This window comes from Musa acuminata, chromosome BXJ3-5 (genome assembly GCF_036884655.1).
Source record: "Musa acuminata AAA Group cultivar baxijiao chromosome BXJ3-5, Cavendish_Baxijiao_AAA, whole genome shotgun sequence".
Lineage (NCBI taxonomy): Eukaryota > Viridiplantae > Streptophyta > Magnoliopsida > Zingiberales > Musaceae > Musa > Musa acuminata.
The window spans coordinates 43,587,486-43,605,983 of record NC_088353.1 but is presented as its reverse complement, the minus strand read 5'-3'; the positions used below and the strand labels follow the sequence as shown (position 1 = coordinate 43,605,983).

The 18,498-nt window shown below is 41.2% G+C and overlaps 5 protein-coding genes across 7 annotated transcripts; all 5 read right to left on the bottom strand.

The window, feature by feature from the left end:
- Window positions 1–43: 43 nt before the first annotated feature.
- On the bottom strand, window positions 44–7,125 carry LOC135637903 (importin subunit alpha-4-like). 3 transcript variants are annotated; one of them, XM_065150776.1, is made up of 9 exons: window positions 6,560–7,125; window positions 6,184–6,396; window positions 3,093–3,189; window positions 2,915–3,000; window positions 2,154–2,317; window positions 1,996–2,074; window positions 1,305–1,433; window positions 963–1,090; window positions 44–500 (listed from the first exon to the last, which is right to left on the bottom strand). In XM_065150776.1, the coding sequence occupies exons 1-9, from the start codon at window positions 6,620–6,622 to the stop codon at window positions 200–202; spliced, it is 1,260 nt and encodes a 419-aa protein (XP_065006848.1). In that variant the 5' UTR covers window positions 6,623–7,125; the 3' UTR covers window positions 44–199. The 3 variants fall into 3 exon arrangements, with proteins under 3 accessions (XP_065006848.1, XP_065006850.1, XP_065006849.1); XM_065150778.1 differs by having other exon boundaries at window positions 1,305–1,358; XM_065150777.1 differs by having other exon boundaries at window positions 6,838–7,124.
- Window positions 7,126–8,213: 1,088 nt separating this feature from the next.
- On the bottom strand, window positions 8,214–11,210 carry LOC135638588 (uncharacterized). The gene is made up of 2 exons (XM_065151765.1): window positions 10,408–11,210; window positions 8,214–8,702 (listed from the first exon to the last, which is right to left on the bottom strand). Exons 1-2 carry the CDS (start codon window positions 10,795–10,797, stop codon window positions 8,454–8,456), a joined length of 639 nt encoding a protein of 212 aa, XP_065007837.1. The 5' UTR covers window positions 10,798–11,210; the 3' UTR covers window positions 8,214–8,453.
- Window positions 11,211–11,359: 149 nt separating this feature from the next.
- On the bottom strand, window positions 11,360–13,088 carry LOC103986489 (probable glycerol-3-phosphate acyltransferase 3). Its single transcript, XM_009404508.3, has 2 exons — window positions 12,455–13,088; window positions 11,360–12,358 (listed from the first exon to the last, which is right to left on the bottom strand). The coding sequence occupies exons 1-2, from the start codon at window positions 13,061–13,063 to the stop codon at window positions 11,447–11,449; spliced, it is 1,521 nt and encodes a 506-aa protein (XP_009402783.2). The 5' UTR covers window positions 13,064–13,088; the 3' UTR covers window positions 11,360–11,446.
- A 3,238-nt stretch (window positions 13,089–16,326) lies between these two features.
- Window positions 16,327–18,445, bottom strand: LOC135638589 (pentatricopeptide repeat-containing protein At1g08070, chloroplastic-like). Its single transcript, XM_065151766.1, has one exon. It carries the CDS (start codon window positions 18,152–18,154, stop codon window positions 17,639–17,641), a length of 516 nt encoding a protein of 171 aa, XP_065007838.1. The 5' UTR covers window positions 18,155–18,445; the 3' UTR covers window positions 16,327–17,638.
- Window positions 16,612–17,636, bottom strand: LOC135638456 (pentatricopeptide repeat-containing protein At4g14820-like). The gene is made up of 2 exons (XM_065151566.1): window positions 17,182–17,636; window positions 16,612–17,038 (listed from the first exon to the last, which is right to left on the bottom strand). The coding sequence occupies exons 1-2, from the start codon at window positions 17,634–17,636 to the stop codon at window positions 16,612–16,614; spliced, it is 882 nt and encodes a 293-aa protein (XP_065007638.1).
- Window positions 18,446–18,498: the final 53 nt, after the last annotated feature.

The window sequence follows — 18,498 nt, the reverse complement described above, 5'->3', positions numbered from 1 at the left end:
CTGGATAAGTCATGCATCGAAAAAAACAGTTAACACATCAACATGCGAACACAGGAAAAATATTTTAAGTTTTAGATGCATACAGTAGAATGCTGTCAACATGCACGCACTCTGGACGTGCTCTAAAATGGAAAAAAAAAAAAAAAGTCATCACAGAAGGGGCGGCAACAGATTTTTGTTGAAGCCCATGCTTGGCACCCTAATCAAAATCCTGCATGTCTTCTTCGTCGTCCACCCAAAACCTTTTAAGTATATTTACTGCCATCTTATAGATGACAATGTTGTCATGTGCCACAAGCGACTCAATTTTGTTGAACCCATCACAATCACAGATCATCTGTGCATAGAGGTTTCGACCTGCTGTTATACCCAGATGCTTGTTGGCCTCACCCACCTCCAAAATTTTATCAAGACACTCCATGCAAACGGCGTTAATTGATGGGGCAGGGTAGGCAAGAAGATCACATAGTGGCTCAATGCATCCTTGGCTGACCAAAAATCTGTATAAAGGACAAGATGAAAACAATTCTAGTCATTTGTTGCATAGACATTTTATTTCGACTGCAAGGACAGGGTTTTATTAGATTTCTATATAAAAAAAAATTGTTGATCTGCCGGCAACATTAGTTTATGTATGTGTCACACAAAAAACCAAAATAAAGAGCATGTTTTCTGACTAAGAATGAATGCAATCATGAAAATAAGGAACATATGCCACACAATCAACTAATAAGCACCTATAATAGTACAGTTATGGTGGAAATTCATCAACTTGTCAGATTTACCTTCTGTAATTTTTATTTACCTACCTAATGTGTTTGACAGACAATGCACCACAACTGAAATAGTAAGAGATCAATTGTTTAAGATCAAGAATTGTTTTCACAAAGATATGATCAACTTTTGTTGTCACAGAAGACCCAAAAGCACTAAAATTGACACGAAGAGAAAGCAAAGCATACTGGATTTGGCAGTTAGAACCACCATGGATGGCATTTGATATAGCCCAGAAAGCCACTTTCTTGACAGAAAATTCTGCATGCTGCAGTAGCTGCACCAATGGACTGACAATGTTTGCATCTATGACAGCCTATAGTTTAGCAAAAAATGGAAGAAAAACAAAATGAGTGTTGCTAATGTAAAAGAACACTGTAATTAGCTCTGGCTGTTTAAATCATGAAGTTGGCAACTCATTTTCAGTAAAAAGGAACCTCTGATTTACAACAAGCATACTTCCAATTAGAAGTACTGGTGGGTAGGTTAGAAAAAAATATGATTTTAGACTACAATTAGTTGTGAAGTACCTGAATCTGATTGCTATTTCCAGCAGTGATGTTTGAGATAACCCCACAAACCTCCTGTTTGATATAGTTGTCATAACTTGATGTAAGAATTTGCAGAAGGCGAGGAAGTGCTAAATTTTTTATCATGATCTGTGATTATAATTTAGGTGTTAGTTTTTCTCCATAGTAAACAATGTAAATTTAAGAACAATTATGAGTATTAACAAACATAAATCTCAGAGAGGAGAACACGCCCCAAGAAGAAGAATAAAATGTTGCATCTGATTATTAACTTTTACAAAGAAAATTTAATGATAGGAATCATAAGGCATGTTCTTTGTGAACCTTTTTGTTTTTAAGGTATGTTCCTTGTTGAAGCTACTGAGCCGCATATGAGGCCAGGTGTGATATTAGAGCCTTGATGGGCTTCAGCACAGTATAGGCATGCTTTCATGATACTGTTATCAATAACAGTTACAGTTGCTACTAAAATCTGTATTTAGAAAAAAAGAAAAAGAAAAAAAATCCTAAAGAAGAAAAGGGGAAGAACTTGTGCCAGCAAATTACTCTAGCCACGCCAACCCCCAGAAACAATCCTGCCTCCAATGGGCATCCAGAATATGAAAGAAGATTCTTTCCATTAACAAAAGAAAAAAAAGTTACTGATTAGTGTCACAAAATTCTGTTGCACAAACCAAAAAATCATATATACCTGGGTTTGGACATCATTTCCAGTGACAATATTTCCCAATGTCCTAAGAGCAGGTACAAGAACTTTATGTGATGGATGACTGAAAGAAGTTCTTCATCAGAGGCCACAGACGATTATCGATCTAAATGAAAAACCAAAGATGTCAAATTCATCCTTACCTCAAAAGCTCAACAAGTTTTGGACAGACACCGGCCTCTATCACTGCTTGAATTCTGTCCTTACTTCCATGAGAAAGATGTGATATAGCCCAACAGGCATCCACAAGAACCTCTTCATCATTCAAGTGAATAAGTCGCTGAAGAACTGGTAGAGCAGTCTTTATCTGATAAATTTAATGAATAAACATCTTATAAGGAAATCGCTCAATGAAGGGTTTTTTTTTTTTTCAGAAATAAGGCACTTCAAATGAGTCTCAAACATATTCAAATAGTGCTGATGGTTCCCCATGGCAAAAGTTTGATAGGGCCCATGTACAATTCCTGAGCTTTGATATTCTTAATATACATTAAATTGAGGGGGGACGAGAACCCCGAGACTAAGAACAAAATCTCTACAAGTTAGTGAGTCACCAGCTATGTTAGCAAGGGCCAAAGCAGCCTGTCCAATAATAGAAAGTAATGATAGTTATTCTACATCATATTGAAAAGTGGTACTTATGCTTTGGTTCTTTAAAAAAGCCATATACAGTTTAATGGAGATTAACTTGTCTTTAAATATCATCACTTGGTGAACTCAAATGCTGAACAAACTTTGGTACAGCACCATTATCAATGACAACTTGGGTATTTTCTAACATCCCAGAAGCTATATTGGCAAAACACCCATGCTGCCTCATGCTGCAAAAAGATATATGCACTGACCATTTCAGCTACATAATAGAAAGAAACCAGGAATCACAGAAATGATAAAACAAAAATACCTGCGGCAGTGGTGTCTCATGTCTTAAAATAAATTCGACAACCCGAGGGACAATTCCTGCCTTGACGACCTCCTCAATAGGTGCACCTTGCTCGACAAGTATATTGCATTCTTAGTTACAATCAGAAATGCTAAGTACTCCCAGGAATTATAAAGAAGAGTGTAGCCATATATAATACCATCCGACAAGAGTCTCCTGAACTGTGTTATTACTGATGACGGAACAGCTGGATCCTCAGAATATGCTCCTTCAGCCATTTCAGAAAGATTATCAATCTGGAGAATAACTAAAGAATTAGTTCTCTTATAATTTGTTTCCTCAAAAAAATAAATACAATTTAGGTTAGCAAAGATGATAAATCAATTAATTAGTACTGTTAAGTTGCTATAGATTCTCTTCGATAAGAGTCAACTAATTTCCAACCAAACAGCCCTGTTATTAACTTCGACAAATTTGACAACAACAATCTATATAACAAGCAATATATCAACTTGTACCATCTTATATTTTTTTATATGGTTGAATGCCCAAGTGACAAGCAAAATATTGTGAAACGAAAGATAGATTAGAACCAGGGTCAAATAAAATGTTTGCATTTATATTAGAAACACAAATGACACCTTCGACCACTAACTTATAAACTCTGGAATCTTGTTCGGTAATAGCATATACTCAGTCATGGGATGATGATCTAGGAGACAGTGGCTCTTTCTTTTTGTTTAGAGAGCAGTCTTTTACTTTACGATCCAACTTCCCACAGGTAAAACAGGCTCTAGTCACCCGAAAAAAAGAATTAAGGAATACTAACCGATACAGATGGTCATCATTGACCCCTTGTCGGACCGGTAAATATAGGATAATTAATATCACTCCAATCAATATTGGAGAAACCATGCCATGGCCTACTATGTATATGATTCCGAATCATTTAAAAAATTCCAACAATCTTCCTCAACATAAAGTTCTTATGTTGTAACTTCATTAAATTTAAAGTTTTTTAAGTTAAAGCATTTTTCTATAGCTAAAATACGTCGGCTACAGCAAAGTAAATAACATTGAAATAAGTTGCTTTGCTGTATGTGATAGTAGACAAAAAGATTCATTCTATACAGCAAGTCAATAACTGATCTCGACCCACAATTTGTTTTTCCAATTACTTTATTGCATTAGTATATAGATATCCTTCAGCTTATAATTTTAGAATTCAACAGGTCACCCGATAGCAAGATCAAGGGGGGATAAAATGCATTGGAGTAGAAAGTTTTATGGCCCCGTAATTATTATACAGAAAAAGGAATGGTGCAAAATTTATGCGATTATTTGTTAGCTGCTACTGTATATTATTTGCAAATGGAACAAAATAACAGTTTTCAAGGGGAAAAAGTTTCTTCTCTGGAGATGGTACTTAGAAATAAAATCAGAAAAATTAGAACTAGGTTGTAAGAGGATCTTGAGGGGAAGATATGTTTATTAATAAGGAATTTCTTGGAATCTGGAACTAAATCATAAAACTTGTAATAGACATAAACAATGTTTCCCATTTGAACTTATATTGTATAGTTTAGCTGTTGTACTTCATAACAACTTCATTAAGGGGCAGTTAAACAAAGGAAGGAGATGGTGCATGGGGCACCCGTCAATGAAATAATACAACTGCTTGATTTGCTTGGTTAACTATTGGACTGATAAGCATGGCTCATATCGTGTAGTATGGACAGTATTTTAATCTTTGCTTCCGTTAAAATATTTTTCCTTCATAAAAATATAAATATAGCAAAGAGAATTTGTCATGATCCAACTTAATGAGCTATTAACTTTGTTAATAGGATAACCTGCATGAATCAATCAGATCAAATAATGCTGATTCTGTTTTGTAAATATATATAAGATCACTTAAATACCCTTGACAATGTTTAAGAGGGTATTTATTTTAAATTTTGAAATTAGGGATAATGTGAAAAACCAAGTGGCCTCTCTCACTCAATCACTTATCTCTTTTGGTTGCGCTATTTTCCTCTGCCTCCTTATCTCTCTTTGATCGCCATTCTCTCTCCACCCCTCCTCTCACATCTGCTCTCTTCTCTTTAGTCATGGAAATGAATACGAGGAGAATGAAAAAAATATTACAACAAACAAAAATAATTTAAAAAATTCAGAATATGATATGAAAATAGACTCCGGGGGTTAGAATTATCAAATTGCATTTGAGATGACTAAAAACATATACATCCAGATATACGAGAAATTCATATGAATATACATACTATTCAATTCAATTTGATATCTAAGAAGATATTCATTATGTTGGATAAACTATTCTGTTTTCGGTATCATTAAATAATTTATTTTGTGTTAGATTAATATAATTTGTTTTGTCTTATTTTATTTATTAATTTTAATATGTGTTCATTTTTATTAATTTTAAAATAAGTTTATATATTTTTAGATATTTTTAATGAAACTTGCGATCCGACCAATGGGCTTGCCTACAGTGACCTAGTGATCCAAAGCTTGGATAGGTTGCTTTTCGATTCAGTAGGGATAATTATGGATGGGATACCTGACCTAGTAACTTTATTGAGTCTAAACTAACAAGTTAATTTATATAATATAGGATATAAACTAACAAATCTTTGCTCGTCTAGGCCTAAACCAGGATGTCATAAACCTAATATAGGATTTTTCAAAAATAATTATTATATGTATATATAAAAATAATAATCAAATTATAAAAAGTTATTATACAGTAAATAATTAAAGAATATAATTTTTTTTTTAATGAAGTTAGGACATAGAAAATAATAACGTGTCAACATTCTCAGACAGTTTTAGACACTTAAAAGAGAGAGAAAAAAACAATGCATATCCTATCCATCTGCTTGAGAAGAGTATACCTAATTGTCCATATACACATGACAGCAAAAATACTTACTTTTTGAATTCTAACATGTACCAATTCTTGAGGTTTTTTATTCGTATACTGATTATTGTCTTCAAACCCATGCATATAAGTATGTAATGTATACATGAATGCAGAAAGAAAGAATTTAATGCAGGATATACCAAAGTATGTAACGTATACTGGTTATTGTGCACTGGCACAAACAGAAGCAAGAAACCGAAAAGTTCAAAACCACTCAAAATGAAGAGCGTGGGGTTCAATAGAGATCAAATCAAGATCGAGAGAGCATTGTCGAAAGCGTCTGATCATCCAGAGTAAAACAGCAATATAAAAGAAGAACGAAAGATAAGGCGGCAAGAGCAAGAACCTTCATCCCGCATGCGTGGGTAGGAGGGGGCCTGAGATGGTGCGGCCCGGCCTCGCATCGTTTCTTGTTGAGGTTTTCCTCCCGTTTGCTTTTCCGGATCTCCACCAGGACATTCTCCCTCCTCCATCGGGCCTCCTCCGCGTCCACGGCCACCTTATACGACTTTTTGCGGGCCTCCGCCCGCGTCGTCGGACGGAGGGACATCACCTCTGCCTGCTCCAATGAATTAAGGGCAGAAGACGCGGAGAGAGATAGGTTTTGATTTAAGATTTCCAAAGAGCGAGAGAGAGAGTTCTTCTGATCTGAGACACTCTTGGAGAGAGAGGGTATCGTGTTCGACGTTTTGTAGGGGGACGGAGCGCGGGCAAAAACTTACTCGCTCTCCGACCCGAACGGGGAACTGCAATACTCCAATTCGCCATCTCAACCGTCCTCGCATCCTCACCTCACATCTCAACCGTCCATCACAATCAGGTAGACGGGATTAGGATCATGTCGGCAGCAAATCTTTTGAAGCGCACAAATAGATGATGGTAGATCGAAGGGGATCCAATCTAATAAGATGATGCAAAAGATGCCGATGCCGATGCCGATGCCGATAAAGAAGGAAAGGGATGGGGAAGCAAGACAGCAATGGTGGGAGCAGCGGTTCACCTGGGTGGACTTGCCGGACCGCGTCGGCGCCGCCACGATCGCCGCTCCAGAAGCTTGCGGTGCCGTCCCGAGAATGGCGATCCCGTCGCGAGATTCGCTTCCTCCGCCATCGCCGCCGCCGCCTTCTCGGCCATCCAAAGCTCGAAAAGGAGACGTCGCAAGAAAGGCCCGTGCTTGGCAGTCTGTACAAGCCGGATGTGAGCTGCGAACCGTCCGATCACAACAGGGCGTGCCGTGAGTCGTCGGAGTCGTTCGGCCGATTTCGTCGGTACGATGCCCAAAATGGAGTGTCAATAAATGAAATAAATTATATTCTTTTAACAAACCGTTAGGAAAATGCTTTAATGTCGTCTTTAATTAAAATACTTTTAATAAACCCCTCTCTATACGGTTTAAAGTCTTTGTCTTTTCTTTTTTAAAAAATAATGACCACCCATAAAATTAAGGTGAATTTTAAAAAATACTTATCTTTAAAATTTTCTTGCATAACGACTCAGTTTTAAAAAAATTCACTTATTTTTTAAAATAATAATCATTTTACTCTTCTCGGTTAACTCCCCTTCGCCCTGTGTCCGATAGTCTTGTTCCTTGATCCTCACTCGCTTTCGTGGTTGATCGTGACCCTCGTCAATTACCCACCTCTCCTTTCCTGGTTGCGTATGTCTTCGCATGCGAGCCAACAAGCAACGCCAATCACCCCATCACCCGTCCCCCCTTCTCTTGACTATCTACACGAGGGCTGCGACCAATCACGACAAAAGCTAACCGGCCAAGCGACTTAGTTCGAGCATAGGCACAACTAAAGCTAAAGACTATGACTAAAATTTTTTTAAATTACAATGACAAAATTATTTTTTCACGCAACTAATATTGTTTCTTTGATCAGCATGGCAACTAATCCATTTTGAGGGAAGAAACGTCCAATCTGCCTCTAGAACCCTGAAGGCCGGGCAATTACAGATGATTTATTTGTTGATGGCCTCTCATCTGATGTTTTGTGATATCATCGTAAAATCATAAGTTAATAATTCATCGCAAAATTCAAGATTCAAATCTCATCTTCATCATTTATTTTTTTTCTATATATAAAAAAATCTTAAAGTTTAAAGAGTATTTAAGTTTTGAACATATAAACAGACAAACTAATAATAGCAAGGATTTTTTGTTTTTGTTTTGTAAAAGAAAACGTATAACTAAGGATAATTCAAATACTATTTCCAGCGTCGACATCTTTTGGCTTCTAATGATCAATTTAATTATCACCGAGTCTCGAGCTCGTCGATAACGTTAAAAGCAGTTCAAAGAGCGAAGAATACCTCATCAGGCCCATGCAAAAAAGCATCCAGAAATCACGGGTAAAATTTGAAGAACACGACTTCACCAATTAACATGCAAAATTAACGATTCAAGAAAGCAAATAAAGTCTAAGATGTGGGTTTTTTTGTGAAGGGGATTGCCACATATCACCATCACATGAAAGCTCCTAACACCCTTGCAATCACTTCATAAATCCATCCCCCATCAGACTAAATCCAGAATACATACCATGTAAATTACCGAAAATGTGCTTCTAAAAGTCCAAACAAGTCAACTAGGGAACAGGATGATACCCCCCACTATCGCTTCGGTGGCCTCTCGTCATCGTCGTCGTCGTCATCATCATCATCTGAATCATCCTTGGATGACCTTCTTCTCTTGGATGACGTACCATCCTTGACAGAACCACCGCCACCGTAACCCTGATTATTATCTTCATCGATGTCCTCATCCTCATCTGTTTCATCGCCTGGCTCGAAGTCGCTCGCATCTTCTTCATCTTCTGCACGGCCCACCGGTTTCACAAGGTACTCCGTTCCCAGTTCCTCCTGACAGGGTCCAATGACATCATACATGAACAAAAGGAGAGCAAGGTCAACAAATAACAATCACAAATTGCACCATGAGATACATTAAGAAAAATGCCACGATCATCGAAGCACATGACAATTAGAAATCCTGAACTTATCATCGCCTTTGCAAACTCCGTCTATAACAAGTAAAATACCTACATTGCCTCTAGAAAAAGAAAAACAAGAACATTATTTATAGTGATAGAAGTATCTTGCTTTGGTTCATGTGTTGTTCCCTGTGATGACCATCAAACTTGCTTTTATTTCACAAAAGAAGAAAAAGAGGGGGATTCCAAGTTCCTGATTCCCGATTTTAGAGTAAGAAAAAGCAGAAATAATATCGAAGGCAGACCCAGCAGTAAGCATATAATCAGCTAAGGAACAAATTGGAGCTCCATTAGAAAGATATTGATGAAGAGAAATAGTAGATTAATATGTACCATGGAGCATCCACATAAAGATGGTGATAGCAGAATACTTCACAAGGAATCGTTTTGCCCTTTTCTCTTTAGAACTGATTCTTATGCAAGTAGAAAATGTGAACAGAAAAGTAAAGATCAGGACCCATGACAATAGTGCCAGCCAATTCAGAATATGGAAAAAAGAATAAGGAAAACGAGACACAGATTTAATGCAGGCCATTTTACAGAAAAAAAAAAACCTTGAGAACTTGATGTTTAGGCACGTTCACCCGTAAACCCTAATTTTTTCTTTCAAAAGTGTAATTCATCGGAACAAAAGAGGATGATGTGAACATGCAGTTGAAAAAAAAAAGAAGATATTGTGCATACTTCGACAGAAGATATAAAATTAAGATCCGAAAAGGGGAGAGAGAGCGAGATGTGATCATCAAATCGATAGTTTTCCATGTCAACAGGACTAATAGTAATTGTGCAAAGAATGGGCAAAAAAAGAAAACGAGATGCAAATAAAACTTTCCAGTTTGATGATTGGTTCATTCTACTAACTAGCGAACAGAAAAACATGATTCCAACAAGATAATATGTTGGAAGTGACTAGTTCTTCCCGCATCAACAGATGCTCGACTCTTTTTTATTACTGCTTATGATCGACTGTTAATTGCACTATGAATAATTCTGAAGCGGATAACGAAAACTATGAGCAATCAACATCAATGATCAAACTTACTATGAAACACCCCTATTTCTTTCTTGAAAGGCAGCATTTTTCATCTGTTAAATAACTGCGAGAAAGGTTTTCTAGAACAAGATAGGCACATAGATATACAATTAGAGACAGAAAACCCAGATAATGATCATAAAGAGGTGAAGAACTTCTTGCTAGGAAATAAGAAACAGAAGAATGATCATACTAACTGCATCAAACAAGAACTCATTCTGGATATAACATATATGAACACAAGAATCAAACATGAGCGAGAAGTGACATGTTACAATATCAAACCTATCCTGAAACATAAACTAAGGTAGGCACACTCCATGATGATTTCCATCCAGCAGCAGCAAATTTTAGATCAAAAGAAAATTAACTTCACTAAATTAAAGAAAAAAAACCTACAGATCTACAAGAAATAAACAAAGAAGTGAACTAAATGCAGTTGCCACGCACAGTATCCAGATCAGGTAATCAATTACTGTCAAATAATAGAAAAAAACACAAGTATATAGTAGATCAGTTACCAAGGAAAATAGAGATATACCTCCTCTTCCTCATCGTCGTCGTCGTCGTCGTCGCTATCATCATCTCCATCGCCGCCTTCCTCCTCGTCCTCCTCTTCTACCCCTTCTTCAGCGTCATCGTCCGCGGCCTGCGCTTGGGGGCGATACCCCTTCGGCGCGACCTCCTCCGCATCATCGTCGTCGTCCCCATCATCCTCATCATCATCACCGTCGTCATCGTCATCATCATCATCATCCAGCTCCACGATCTCCTCCGGTTCCTCGTCGTCCTCCCTTTCCTCCTCCGCACCATCTTCATCCACATCATACACGTCAACTTTGCCGTTGATGGCCTTGATCTCTTCCTCCTTACTCTTCTTTCCCACCTCCATCTCCCTCTCCTCCTTTGGTGCAGCCGCTCCTCCCTTCATCTCGTCCCCTTCCTCCCTCTGATGCAGACCAAAAATTATCCCCAAAAATCAAAGGAAAAAGGGGATCAAAATCAGAAATCAGGGGAAGAAGAAAACAGTGGGAGGAAGGGGTTGGGTTTCGGGGACAACCGGCAACCGGCTCCAGGAACGATCTCAACCGTCCGCGCTCGGCACCTCTACGCGGATCGATGACGTGGGTACCGATCCGACCGCTGAAGAGCACGAACCCGGGGTTGTGCTTCGCTTGCTGACGTCGTCACCTCTCGGGTCTCCCCCCACTCACGTGCTCACCTCCCAGGGCTGACGTCATCGAAACACGAATAGGATTGATCGGGTTGGGGATCAGATACGCTTCAGCTGATCCATCCGCGGCGGTACGCTCACTCGCGGACCCACCGTGTTTCTCATGGGCTCGTGGGCCCGAGCGGAGAGCAGCCGATCAAGTACACTATTCGGACTTCGGCCGACCGAGCCTCGAGCCCAACGTAATTCATCACTGACGTGGCCGGCTGGCAGAGGCAGCGACACGCTTGTCTTAGTGATGGTTTCTGACACGACCATAGAAATAACCATGACAAACTCACCCTTTTCACCTCAAACCATAGGAAAATAACCATTAATATCTCAAGGAGAGAGGGAGACAAGTCTCTCATCGTCTCTCCATTCTCACGTCACCTTCCCGTGTCCTCTCTCTCTCTCTCTCTATGGTCCCTTCGTTGCCTGCAAGCAGCACGTACTTATGTTTTCTGGTCAAGCTGGTGCACTGAAACCCCAAGCGCCTACCGATCTCCGCTTGCAAATGGTTGGCCATCTCGTAGCTACTGCACTCCTTTCCACGAATGGCACCGGTGGCCACCGTCGCCATGAACTCCGCCTCGTAGCACGGGAACGGGTTCATGAGGAAGTACAAGGGATCCAAGAACTTGAGCTTGCCGGTGCTCGTGCCGTAGAACATGCTCGCCCACGACTCCAACGCCACCGGCACGACCTCCCGGCTGATCTCCGCGGCCAGCGGGCTGAAGCGGAGCAGATACGGCTCGCGGCAGGTCGTCCCCTCGGGGCACACCATGAGGTCCCCTTCCTGCAACAGCTTCTTCATCCTCGCAGCGTCCTCCTCCCTGTTCCTCGTCAGCCTGACGGTCCTTATCGGGGAGAACCACTCGCTGATGGGGCTGACACTGTAGGTGGTGGCCGTGACGTGGCGGCGGAGCGCCGCAGAGATGTAGAGGGCATCGAGGAGGGTGCGGTGGTTGCAGATGTAGAGCTGGCTGCCGTCGCCTCGCCTCTCCTCCTTGTCGTCGGAGGTGATCAGCCTGGAGTGCATGCCCAGGGAGGCGAGTAGCGGGATGGAGAGGGCGTAGGGGAGGAAGAGGAAGACGAGGGCTCGGGCAAAGGCGAGGGCGAAGCCGAGGGGTAACCACAGGAACATGCAGAGGGTGGAGACGGCGTCCGGCCTGAACGCTATCCTGCCATCATGGAAGACCAAGGGCTTGGGGTACTGTGATCTTGGCAGGGGATGATGGCCTCTTCTCTTCTCAGCTTCTCCCACCAAGCATACTTCCTGTACGAAGAAGAACCATAAGCACGTAATGGATTCATACACCTCATAATTAATATGCACATATACTTCATATCGAGTGGATATGTGATGACTGACCTTACAATGGGTAAAGAGCTGACGCTGAGCAAAATCGACATGGCCAAACCCAATAACTCCATCCTCCATCAACCCAGTGTAGTATCCACCGAACACCTTCAGTTCCCTTCCCAACACCACCTCCACATCCAAATACTCCTTCAGGAAGCCTTCCACCATGACGGTTGGCATGGAGCTGACACAGACCCTCCTCCCTCCTCTCCGCAGCACCTCGAAGCCTTCCAACCCAACCTGCTCCAGGAAGAACTTAGGCAGCATAGCTCTCCCCACCCTGAAGTCCTCCTTCCTCAGTCCAAAGAAGCAGACCATCACCATGATCCGTATCCCCACCTCATGGCTCAGGCAAGAGATGAGAGGGTGCAGAAGCAGGAGCAGTAGACCTCTTAGGAACCCTCCTGCCTCCAATGCCACGAGCATGAAGTAAGGGAAGGTGGAGGAAGTCCTAAGAAGCGCTCCCTCCACATCACAAACTACGGTTTGGCTGGGGAGGCTCTCTAGAGAAGGGTACCTCTGCGATCTCCCATGGTTTGTGTGACAGGTACTTGGCCTCCTTGGCAGAAGGAACCTACACAAAAGGAGGAAGGATTTGAAGAAGTCCTTCAACCTCATACTCTTTACACTAAATGGGTACGATGGTTTGGATATATATAGATATAGAGTTTTGATTGGTCTTGCTCCAAGATTTCAGCCCACCCTTAACCTGTTTGATCTTTGGTCACAGCCGTGGATGCTCGAGGGGCAGCAGAAACACATATGTTGGCCCCATATGGGCCACCACACATTTGGTGGATGAAGCGACTCCGATGAGCGTGCCCATTGGTTCGGCGACGCCTGCAAGACACACACACATCCAACCCTCGTAAGCAAGCACGTGCGAAGTCATCAAGTCTATACATGCACACGCTTTGAGTACGTGTGGAACCATTAATTCATGTACTTCGAACAGATCCAAAGATCGAAAAGGTTACGATAACCTAACCCACAGCCGAGAAAGCAACACATGGCATCACGCTCCATCTTATGCCCCACATCTTAATTAAGACGGAGCAGCAGGCGACCGGTGACAGAAGAACTGTTGAGATCTGTGCGTTACGAGTCTCATCAATGGCTTCCGACTAATACATCAAGTTCCGTGTAAACGAAGCCAAGATTTGGCTACGACTAATCTCCACACACTGTGCGTTCATGTGTTGCAGGTGGTTTCAATCACTGAAATGTACCCTTACAGATGCACACAAACTTCATTCATGTCGTTTGTCTGCTTCCATCACTTGTATCTTTTTCTTCCATTCATTGCGTGCTGACTCTTATTGTCTTGTAATCTCTAACTATACCAACACTATAAAGAAGTACACTCCATAGAGAGCTGTAGTACTTGAGTTCTTGGTGTAACTGGCAAGTTTCCATTTCCAAGAAGCTATGTTCTACTGGGCTCGATCAAAGCTACCTGTATTACTGTAGAAGAACAGAGGACATATAGGTTGGGCCTTGGCATCAGATATGAAACTTTCCTACCTTGCAGCTTCATGTTAATTTTCCTAGAATTTGGCTCTACAGTTTCAGATCAATGATCAAGTGTTTTTGGGGACACAACTCTCATAATATATTGAAGCAGGCTACAATATGTAATCCAGCTAGCAGAGATGTTGGATGTCATCTCTTGAATCTTGACTTGTATAACAATGGAAGGACTATGTATACAAAATCTGATCCCTTCTATCCCAAAACAAAAATTTCTTCTCACTCTGATTTTTCTTCTAATTGCAAGTGGAAAAGCTACAGATGGACTTTGGGCTAGTCTGAAGACTACAACCACCTACCATCTACCATATTAAAATCAACGTCAAAGAACATCAAAACTTCTCGGTATTTAATTAGCAGGAAAAAGACATTAAAATTGAAGCCATATAGTCCATGAAGACATCAAGTACACAGCTGTCAGTCACATTTCAAGGGCTGCAATGTCATGTTCACTATCAAGTGTAAACATAATAAATTAGCATCAAGTCTCCTACTGTACAAATCACAATAGATGAACATAAAACCATTACTCTACCTCCTCAGAAACTTTTATCTTGTGAAAGGTTGGCTGGAACAGGTCAGACTGTGGTGTTTTAGGTCAAATATATATGCTTGTGAAAGAGTGGTTGGCTTTCTGAACTAGAAGGAGATAGTGGAAGACCAAAGAAAGAAGAAAGTAAGCAATAATGTTGTAGAAATTAAGCTGATGTAGACATGCTGAGATCAATTCAATGGAGAACTTTGATGTGGAACTGGCATCTGAAGGTTGAAGATTTCAGCTATCAAGTTTGTACATCAATGTTAGTCCACATGGGTTGATACAGAAGGATTATCTACATTGGCAACAAATGAATGTGTATCACATGCATTAGTCCCTAATATATGTATTCATGGCACTGCAAGCATGCAGTCAATGTCATGGCAATCCCCATTAAAATGGCTGCAGGAAATTTTCAAAAATGGAAGTCAATCAGTTGCAGTTGTTGAAAAATAAGGAGCTAACATTGACTGGGGCAAGCACAAAGCACAACCCACACCTAAATGTATAATTCATTTTGGGGCATTTGGTTGCCTGTAGCAACAACAAATGACAAATAGCACTTCATATAATTGTTTATATATATATATATATATTGCTAATCACAATTATATTTAAGATAGAGAGGATACATAAATCCAATTTTAACGTACAAGCTAATCCACAAGTGCAATATGCAGCCTTTTATAGTGCAAATTCACTTGCAACATAAAAAAGGTCTAGTTGCATTTACATACACTATAGGTGGCTTAGTTATATGCAAATTAAATTATTTGTTGTAAAATGACATGCAGATAGTCCACCTATGAATTACCAAATGCTTTGCTGTCGATCAATGTCTTTCCTTTGTGATTGTGATGACCCTTACTATATACCTACATAAAATCACTGTTGCGCAAAGAAGAATTTGATTATTTCTTTCACCTACAACTTCTTAGGCTTGGCTAAGTGTTCATGATCATCTACATTCTAAAAATTGTTCTTGAAACCTTTTCATGTGTTGAGTATATGGTCTTTTGTGTTAGGATTAATCTAGTTAACTATGAGCCATCAATGTGGCTATGAGATTGAGGTTGAAGTGTTGAAAGATACAAGGTACCTGCAATGGAGTCATAATCATGTTGAAAGCAATGCTTATCTCACCATCTTTTTCTAGTCTTTTTTGAGAGGAGAATGTTCATTACACCTCATCAGCTTCATTCACTAACCTGAATCCTTCAAATTTTAAAGTGTCATCAAATCATAATATAAAGCATCATCTAAAAATCACAGACAACCTTCTTTGTGCCAGCAAACGAGTGCCTATTGTACTTGATTACTTGTAAACTGATGCAACAGATTTTGTTGATACACATGGCTCAGTTTAACTGTGTTCAACACACATGATTTCCTCGCATTACACAACTGAAAGCTAATTTTATACAAACCTACTAGTAATTGTGCATTAAGACAAAATTTTACATTTACTAATTTATGATTTTTTTTCTTCTAAATTTGCAATGCTTGATTCATGTGTGTTTTTACCTTAGTCCACATTTACACTACTACAAAGCTGAGTCTTGTGATAAGGTAAGTTGGTTCTTTTGTGACATAGGTCGAACTACAAAATTAGTTTCTCTACTGTTTTAGAACATGAATTTAATATATTTTTCTTGAAGGAGGATGCGTATGAAATGAAAAAAAATACTGTCATTTAAAAGGTTTTTACAATATATGTTTTGATTGAACATTTTCCTTTGTACTCTTTTCCAATATTCACTTACTCAAGACATAAGACATGTTCATTTACCAAAATGTTGTAGACAAAACAGTCTAGGAAACACACTTGCATGTTATACTCGTTTAATGAAAATAAACGAGGAAACAATGATCCTATTAAAAAAATGTTGTGGATTTTATATAATTAATAATGAAGAAATAATATCTGTAGGATGTGTGTGGACTTAATCTGTCCAGGAAACAAACCTGTCTGTCGGAATGATTTCTGTCATAAGATCCAGAAATGAGCTTAAAGGCAGTATGGTAATGATGCCTACCTGTAAGTTCTTGACAATTCCAAGTAGAATTCAGCGTGAAAGAAATTAATTGCCACAACTTATCACTGTGATGACCCAGGTTTTGCTCGTCTTCTTCCTTGGTGCCAAACTGAGCTGATCTCTTCTGATATGTCATATATTTCTGTTGCATTCTCCAACATAGAATTTGTGAACGATCCCATGAACACCCCAATGAAGCTGCAACCTAAAATCTTCTTGAGACCCCTTAATTTAAGCATTCGTGTCCTTCTAGCATCATCCTGTCTCCCTCTAGCAGCATAGATGTTCGACAACAGCACATAAACACCACCATCATCAGGCCTAAGCTCAACAAGGCGATCGAACGCGTATTCCCCTAGCTTGATATTCCCGTGGATCAAGCATGCACTGAGCAGACTCCCCCACAGCACAGCGTTGTCTCTTCTAACAAAGGTGATGACCCAGGTTTTGCTCGTCTTCTTCCTTGGTACCAAACTGAGCTGATCTCTTCTGACATGTCATATATTTCTGTTGCATTCTCCAATGTAGAATTCATGAACAATCCCATGAACATCCCAGTGGAGCTGCAACCTAAAATCTTCTCGAGACCCCTTAACTTCATAAGCGTTCATGTCTTTCTAGCATCATCCCACCTCCCTCTAGCAGCATAGATGTTCGACAACAGCACAAAGACACCACCATCATCGGGCGTAAGCTCAACAAGGCGATCAACCACGTATTCCCCTAGCTTGGCATTCCCGTGGATCAAACATGCACTGAGCAGACTCCCCCACAGTACAGCATTGTCGTTCGCCATGGACTGCACCAGAAAAACAGCCTCCTCCAAGAATCCAACTCGCCCCAGCACATCAACCATACAACCATAGTGCTCGATTTGTGGCTTGAGCCCATAAACCGCCCTCATTGAATCAAAGCACTGCCTTGCTTGCTCCACCAGACCACCATGGCTGCAAGCGCACAGGACACCAATGAAAGTGACCTCATTAGGCTTCACGGCGTCCCTCTCCATCTGGCCAAATAGCTCCAAGGCCTCCGCTCCATGTCCATTTATCGCTAGCCCTCCTATCATCACTAGCCCTCCTATCATCGCTAGCACTCCATATTCTGGTTGGGCATCTTGTCGAAGAGCTCCCTGGCAGCGTCCGTATCACCTGACTTCATGTACCCATTAATCATCGCATTCCATGTAATTATTCCCCTTACGGGCATTTCATCAAATAGGCATCTTGCACGATCCAGAAGACCGCAGCTCACGTAACCCGAGAGCATACAAGTCCACGAGGCGACATCCCGCTCCTGGCTCAAATCAAACACCAGGCGCCCCAGGTCGTCCCTTTGGCACGCGCAGTACATGTAGATCAATCCATTGGTCGAGAAGCTGTCACGGTCGACCGCCCACTTGATCATGAGGCCATGCAGCAGCTCGCCGGCCTCGCGCGCGGCGACGCGGGCGCAGGCCTTGAGGAGGGAAGGGAAGGTGCGGGCGCTCGGCCTAGCGCCGGAGGAGAGCATGCGGCGAAAGAGAGCGAGGGACGAGGCGGGGGAAGGGGAGTCGGCCAAGCCGCCAAGGATGCAGTTCCAGGCAAAGGTGGTCGGGTGGGGCATTTCAGATAACAGCTTGCGGGCGTAATGAGTGCCGCCGAGCGGGAAGGTACGCGAGACACGAAGGAGCTCGGCGGCGGCGAAGGGATCGTCGAAGAGGCGGTTGCGGAGAATCTGGGCGTGGATTTGGAGGAAATGGGGCACGGAGGTGCATGACGACTGCAGGAGGGAGAGGCAGAGTGGGCGTGTTGGCGGCGCAGGCAGCAGGCAGCAGGCAAGGTAAGGTGATGGGCATGCAACTGCAATGTAGTAGTAGTTCCAATGACGGTGGGAAGCGACGGCAGCTATAACTTGTGTTCATTGTATTCACTTCATGCCTTCGGGCTGTCCTAATAGACCAAATGGCA